Raw genomic sequence first — 8,130 nt, forward strand, 5'->3', positions numbered from 1 at the left:
AAAATTACAAGTGAAAGTTTTTAGAAGCATTTTTTTATTGTAATTGATTTGTTAAAAAAATTTTTAAAATTGATAGCTGTCCATTAATTTTATTACTATAATTTTTTTGGATTAGATTTTGTTAAATTTCAAGTAAATAATTAAATTTAATAAATAAAAATAAATATTATTCAGTATTTATATTTTCATAAAAAAGTTTATTTTTCTCCAAATTTCTCGCCGGTATTTTTTTTTTTGTTAATAAATAATTCGAATTAAACAAGGGGCGAGTTGTCAGAAAAAAATTTATAATTTTCCATGAAAATATTTTATTTAAAAACAATAAATGTCGATTTATGTATTTTAAAATAAAAAAACAAGTTAATATAAACACAATAGATGAATAACCGGCATATGTGCAATGTGCGATATGGGTTACACCTATATCTATATGTATACTTAACTGTGAGTTAAGAGAAACGAGTACACGAGTAGAGTACACTCATGTGCACCTTCCTTATCTTCGATCGTTTTATTTTTTCTTATTCCGCAAAGATTCATTCATTGTAATAGTGCAGTGTGATGATTTTTATATATATTAATAGTGTTGTTTTATTATTATTGTATAATTGACAATTAAGCAAAGAGGCTGTTTGAAAATAACAACAACCAGCTTGTAATATATAACAAAAAAAAATTATACATACATACATACATACACATATATATATAATAATTAAAAAGAGACAACACGAGAAGTCAGAGGATATTACGTATTGAAATGTCGACACAGATTTTCTATATATTTAATTTATTTTTTTAACGTTTAACTCATCAAGATTAAATTATTTCTCATCTTATTCTGTGGTATAAATATTCATTAATATTAACAAATTATGTCAATATAGTTTATTCATTTTGTGACTATGCTATTCGTTGTAAGTAATAATAATTTATTGTTTCAACGTGCAGCTGTTTTATAGGTTAAAAATGCTCGAAACCTTTTAAGATACTAGCTTTTATGTTAAAACATTATCAATTATAATGTCAAAATTATAAAAAATTATTTGAGTTTAATGAACTCAAAAAAAATTTATAATAAGCAAAAAAATTTTTAACTATTTTTAAAATTCAATGTAAGATCTAATGATTATATTTACTACCGCACTTTTAGTTTAGGTTCAATTATGATGGTTGATGTGGATTAAAAATTATATATTCGATGCTTGAAATTTTAATAAATAAATTTTCCGAACATAAGCCATGAACGCGGCTGTGATCGATGTTCTTCAGCGTGCTGGTAGTCAGGATCCAAGTGTCCTGAAACCAGCTGAACAAATGCTGAGAGAATGGGAAACACAGAGTGGATTTTATACTGCTTTATATGTATGTTGTTTAAATACAAATTGACCAATTAATTAGATCATATATTATTACAACTAATTACTTATCGATAATTATTTTCAGAATGTCTTTTCTAATCATACATTACCTGTTAATGTGAGATGGATGGCTTTATTATGTTTCAAAAACGGTGTCGAGAGATATTGGAGGAAAAACGCCCCAAAGTAAAAATTTTTCTTTTTTAATTTTTATTTTAGTTGAATAGTGATAAGTAGTTACCTTTTAATCAACATTTTTGAAAACAACTTTTTTGAGAGTGCATTTGCAGTAAACAAGCATTTCTAAAACTTAATTTGCTATCTACAAAATTTCGAAAAACATGTTGGTTAAGGTGTTATTGCTTTCTACCATTCAATTATGGTTACATACTTTATATTACTCGTCAACATTTTAATAATTAAATCGGGGTAAATTAAATTATTATTAGTTTAAACTTTAGATATCGAAAATTTCAATAAATGAAGAGTTGTTTCAAAAGGGTATCTTTTCATTTTTGATTAATCAAGACAAAAAACTGGTTATCTTCTAATAAATATTTTTATTGAACTTTTTTAATTTAGCTACAAAGTGCTATCGGTTATGAAGCTACAATTCGATTTTTATTCCGAAATCTTTATAATTCTTGAAGTCATTAATATTAAAAAGTTCAAAAAATTGCTCTTTTAAAATATGAAAAGATACCTTATTGAAAATCAGCTCCTCAAATATAACTTGTGATGTCTGAATTTTAGTTTGTAATATCTTAAAAAACCAAAAAAATTTTTAAGTTATCTCAAGTAATAAATATTTAGAAAATATCAAGTTATTTTTACTATCAGTATAATTATATTTTGATCATAAATAGCTCAATATAATAAAATTAAAATTTTACAATTAATAAAAAATTATTATAAATTTATAAGTTATTACTCGTAAGTAAAGAACCAAATTAATAAAAATATTTAAATATTTCAGTGCAATAGCAGAAGAAGAAAAAGAATTTTTACGACGTAGTCTCATAGCAAGTTTTGATGAGCCAATAAATCAATTAGCAACTCATTTAGCAGTTGTGATTGGAAAAATAGCCAGGCTGGACTGTCCTCGTGAATGGGGCACATTAGTACCTACTTTATTGGAAGTGATACGTGGAGAAAATTCAATAGCAAAACATCGTGCGTTGTTAACACTTCATCATGTTGTAAAAACCTTAGCGTCTAAACGTTTGCTTGCAGACATTAAGTTATTTGAACAATTAACGACGAATATGTTTAATTTCATTCTTAATATATGGAATACATATACTGAATCATTTTTTATATTGGCATCGAATGCAGCAGTGCCAGAAAATCAAATACAAGAAGCATTAGAAATGGCATTACTGTCTTTAAGAATTTTACGAAAGCTAACAGTTAATGGTTTTTACAATATTTCAAAGTCTGAAGATGCAATGATGTTTTTAAAGGTCATCTTTTCAAAAGCGAAAATTTGCTTAGAGTGTCGCAAAACATTAATGTGTCGCGGATTCCAGGTTGAGTCACTTGAAAAATTTATTATACATTTGACCAAAGTTTTAAATGGAGCATTAAATAATCATCCAAAATGTTATGTTGAATTTATACCAGCTTCATTAGAATTTACCTTTTTTTATTGTTTTACCGAGGATGGAAAACCATTGACATTTGAAAAATTTGTTATTCAGTGTTTGAATCTTATGAAAGCTATATTAATTCATTCAGACTACAGAAAAATTACCGCTGCTGACGTTAATTGTCAAAAAGATGATGTTGCACAGCGTGTACATCAATTAAAACAAGAATTTTTTACTCCAGAAGTATTAAAAGAAATTTGTTCAAAACTAGTTACTCATTACTTTTTACTTACTCAAGAGGATTTACAAATGTGGGATACTGATCCTGAAAATTTTGCTGTTGAAGATTCACGAGAATCATGGAAATATAATTTACGAGTGTGTACACAAACTGTTTTCTTGTCAATATTTCCACAATCGATTAATGTTATGTCGTCTGTGTTAATGGATTTAATGCAGAGATATCATCAGCCCGTAGATCCAAATGATTGGCGGGCAATTTTAATGAAAGACGCAGTTTACCTTGCCGTTGGTCTCGTCGCATTTGATCTTTATGATGAAGTTAATTTTGATCAATGGTTCTCGACAACACTTAGACAAGAATTAGAAGTTAAAAGTAATAATTATAGGATTATAAAAAGACGAGTTTGTTGGCTTATTGGTCAATGGACAAGAGTTAAATTGAGCGAAAAATTAATTCCTGAACTATATAAACTGATGATTAAAGCTTTGAGCTCTGATGAGGATCTGGTTGTGCGATTAGAGGCTAGTAACACATTGAAACAAGCATTAGATGATTTCCAATTTCATATTGATGAATTTATGCCCTTCCTCGAAACGACATTTTTATTACTGTTCAATCTTTTACGAGAAGTTACTGAGTGTGATACCAAAGTATGTTCCATTATTTGTATTTCATATTACAAAATGTTTTAATTTTTATTTAACACTTTTTTTTTTTTTTTTTTTTTTTTTTTTTTTCAGATGCAAGTTTTATATGTGTTGTCATTTGTAATAGAACGAGTTGGTAACGATATTCGGCCTTATATTGGACCACTTAGCGCTTATTTACCACAACTTTGGGAAATTTCAGAGAAACATAATATGATGAGATGTGCCATAATTTCTACTCTTGTACATTATGTAAAAGTAAGTTAGATTTTTAGTAAACTATTTGTAGTAACCACAAGATCCTGATAAAGAAAAATATTTGTTGACAATAATATGATACATGCTATTTTTTTAGGCTTTACGTTCAGAATGTATTATTGTTGAACCAATGATTGTAAGTATGGTGGGCTTAAGTTGTGATCTCAATCAAGATGCTCATGTGTATTTAATGGAAGATGGCTTAGAGTTATGGCTGGCACTTCTTGAAAATATTGCTACACCTACACCCGGAATTATGGAGCTTGTTCAAAATATGCCGGCTGTTTTAGGTAAATATTTTTTTTTAATTTATTCTTAAACGATTAAAATTAAACTTGTTCATTATCAATAACTTACTGTAATTTACAGATTTTGGACTAGATCAAGTAACTTTTAAGCCGGCTATTAATATTATTCAAGCGTACATATTATTAAGTCCGCAAAACTTTGTAGGAGAATTAGGAAGTCGTATAATTAAAGGTATCAAATCTATTATGTCTGACTTGAGATCACAAGATGCCTTACCGGTAATGGAATTGTTAGAAACCATATTAAGGGTTGCTCCAGAACAAGGAGCTCAATTGATTAAACCTATCTTAACAAAAATTTTCAAGTTAGTTTTTTTATTGTTTGTATTTTTTTTAAATATTATTATTGATAAAAAAAAATAATAATTATTTGATATTAATTTCAGACTCGTTTATTTGGGTGAGGAGGATCAAGTTATAATGATGATGAGTATGGGTCTTATCATTACGTCTCGTGTATTACTCAATGCAAGAGATATCTTCGCTCAGGTAAATTCAACATACTTTTTTTCATCTGTCGAAATATAAAATAACTGTAGAGGTAATTAATTGACTTAAATCTTGAAGTCAGTACTATCGATATTAATTTAATATGTTATATAGGTAATAAGTGAATTAGTAAAAGAAATCGGTGGTGAGGAAAACGAAGAAACAGTAATGGCTCGGATAATAGATGTGTGGCTTGTTCATATGTCATATGTCACTCAATCTGAGGGAATGAAAATTCTTGCATTAGCTTTATGCTCTCTTCTCAATGCCAATAGTCCACCTGTTGTGTTTCAAAATTTCTCAACAATTATTGGCAGTATTGTTGAGGTTTTAAATGATATCATGCGACTTGACGATATGGAGCTTTATATTGAGTAAGGAATATTTATTTTAATCTTAAATTGAAAGATTTCATTTTTTTATTCATTTAAGTCTCTAAAAATCGATTAAATTCAAACAATCTCTTTAAGTACAAGATAGCTCTCGATTGACCAATTAAAAATCTGGGAATCGGTTAACCGCGCAGGCTAATCCTAAAACTTCCCGCAAAGTTTGAATTCGAAGCGTCTTAAAATGTATTTTTGGTTAATATTTGAGCTTTTCAAACTCAAAACACTTTTTTCATATTTTAAGTTCTTTGAGCTCAAAATGTATTTATTACACTACTTTATAGCACAAAAACAGAATGCACAGGTTTATATTGATTGGTTGGGAAATCTAGAAGATATCTTAAAAAAATACCGAAAAACAAAATTTTGTGAATTTTTAAACAACTATAACTTTTGAATGCGTCGTTTGATTTTCATTTTTGAAAATGCATCCGACGTAGTTTTTTAAGCACAAAAAAATGTATGTAGTGTTTTATTATGATTTTTCTGCACGCTTTAGTTATTTAAAAAAAAAAAAAAAAAAATAATTTTTTTTTAATTTTTTCGGAACGGCTCGATGGATTAAATTTAATCAGATTTAAGTTTTGATAAACCCTTTCGAATGACGTGTTGTAGAATTCAATCGGTTGATTTGTTTTTGAGAAACCGTACGACAAAAATTTATTTACACACACCCGACTTTCGAAAATCGGACTGAAATCAATAACTTCTCTTTAGTGGAAAATTTTCAATTTTCTTAGCGGGAAGTTAAAAAATTAATCCAACTATATTACTCTTACTAAATTTAATCATAATACTTAAAATTCATGTATTTACAATTGATAAATAATTTTTTTTATTATTATTTCAGTTCATTATTATTGGTTAACAATGTAGCAGATGAGCATGCATCATCTGTTGAAGAGAATGGACAGCATAAGACTGAACATCAATTACGATTAAAACGATTAGACTTTGATGATCCAGTTCGTACTGTTTGTCTAAAAGAATTTCTACAAAATCAAGTAAGTATTTTTTTTTAATAAATTTTTTTTTATATTGATGCCTGCTACAATAGTTAACACATTTGAATTTATAGCTGAACACACTGCGAAGAATCATGAGTACCAATCAATTTGATCAAATGATTGCTACATTAAGGCCAGAAACCGATCAACAATTACGGGAGTACATTACTCTTTGAATAATATTAATAATTGATCAGGGATCGAATAATGAATATAAGAAGAAATAATAATGATAATTTTAGTTATAAAAATAATCATAATCATAATAATTACAGATTAAATATTAGTACTACTAATATTAACGAATGATGAGAGAAAGCGATAAACTAAAATTAATTTGATAAAAAAAACATTATTAATGTTAATAATCAATTAAACCGTGTAAAAAGCTTCCACGAAACCACTTCACTGTAAAATGGCACTATTTTATTGTACAATAATTGTCTATTTCACTATATTGACAATGTTGATAATAATAAGAAAAATAATAATAATGAAAATAAAAATAGAATTTCATCACATTTTATGTTTTCTATTACAATCATATATGTGTATTCAGTAATTCAATCTATTAAAGATCTATTATAGACTTATTTATAAAAACAAAGTTATTTTATCATTTTAACCTTTTGTGGTGTTTTGATAACATCTAATTTTTGATAACATAAATAACACAAATTTTTATTTATATAATATAGAATTTGTAATTTATTTGATATCAAAATAAAAATTTTGAATTATTTCTTTTCAGTATTGTTTTGTGTTTTTATTTAAAATTAAATAAAAATATAACTTAAGGTGACGATGTTAATAAAATTTTATTTACGTTCAATAAACTTAAGGTATTTTAAAAGCATAATTTACGCACTTGATATAAAGAAGTTATTTTATGAGGTCACAATGTATTTCTTAACATCTTATTTAATATTTTATGAAAAAATATATGGTCTTATAAAGTAGCCATTAGTGTTACTCATATAAACTTTATATCTTCATCATGATTTTTTTTATTAAGTATCACAATGTTCATTTTGTATATTATATTTGAAATTTAACTAAAAATTAAATCTATTTAATAAATATTTTTTCCCGTAAATTTCAATAAAATTGTTAGGAAATCTAATAGTCAGAAATTACTAAAAAATTATTTTTAGTTTCCTTTTAGGTTTATTATCCATACTTTTGAGCAACTGAAATATTGAAAAAAAAAAAAAAAAAAAAGATGAAAAATGTATTTAATTCAAATGACACTAAAGTTGGCAGACATTAAAAATTATTTTAAAATTTTATAAAAATGCAATTATTGTAAAAAAAATATAATTAAAGAATTCTACATGTGACAATTCATAAAAATTACAAGTGAACATTTTTAAAAACATTTTTTTATTGTCATTGATTTGTTATTAAAATTTTTAAAATTGACAGCTGACGGCTAACTTCAGCATTATCAAATTCAATTCCTTTTCAATCTTTTAAAGTAATTGTCATAGTGATAAAGTAGTGTTTTTTGATATTTCTTCGTGACACTGAAGTTAGCTGACAACTGTCAATTTTAAAAATTTTAATAACAAATAAATTACAATAAAAAAATGCTTTTAAAAACTTTTACTAATAGTTTTTATTAAATTTCACACGTGGAATTTTTTAATTAATTTTTTTTATTAATAATTTAATTACTATAAAATTCTAAAAAAATTCTTAATGTCGGTCAACTTCAGTGTTATTATTTCTTCAGTGTTTTAAATCTCAAGAATGAAGTTTTTTAACTCTCAATAATCAATGTTTTTTTTATGATATTCACGTTAGCTGTCATTTGACAATTTTTTAATTTTATTTCA

The 8,130-nt window shown here is 25.9% G+C and overlaps 1 protein-coding gene across 2 annotated transcripts; it reads left to right on the forward strand.

Moving 5' to 3' along the window:
- The first annotated feature begins 465 nt into the window (after positions 1-465).
- Impbeta11 (importin beta11) lies at positions 466-7,045 on the forward strand. Of its 2 annotated transcripts, none has more exons than XM_074250801.1 (11): positions 466-917; positions 1,154-1,365; positions 1,447-1,547; positions 2,338-3,844; positions 3,935-4,099; positions 4,197-4,389; positions 4,469-4,712; positions 4,794-4,896; positions 5,011-5,270; positions 6,136-6,289; positions 6,364-7,045. In XM_074250801.1, exons 2-11 carry the CDS (start codon positions 1,243-1,245, stop codon positions 6,466-6,468), a joined length of 2,955 nt encoding a protein of 984 aa, XP_074106902.1. In that variant the 5' UTR covers positions 466-917; positions 1,154-1,242; the 3' UTR covers positions 6,469-7,045. The 2 variants fall into 2 exon arrangements, with proteins under 2 accessions (XP_074106902.1, XP_074106903.1); XM_074250802.1 differs by having other exon boundaries at positions 466-846.
- Positions 7,046-8,130: the final 1,085 nt, after the last annotated feature.

The sequence above is a fragment of the Cotesia typhae genome, unplaced genomic scaffold, assembly GCF_013202065.1.
Source record: "Cotesia typhae breed Kobodo isofemale line unplaced genomic scaffold, CoteBio_Ctyphae contig_65, whole genome shotgun sequence".
Classification (NCBI taxonomy): Eukaryota; Metazoa; Arthropoda; class Insecta; order Hymenoptera; family Braconidae; genus Cotesia; species Cotesia typhae.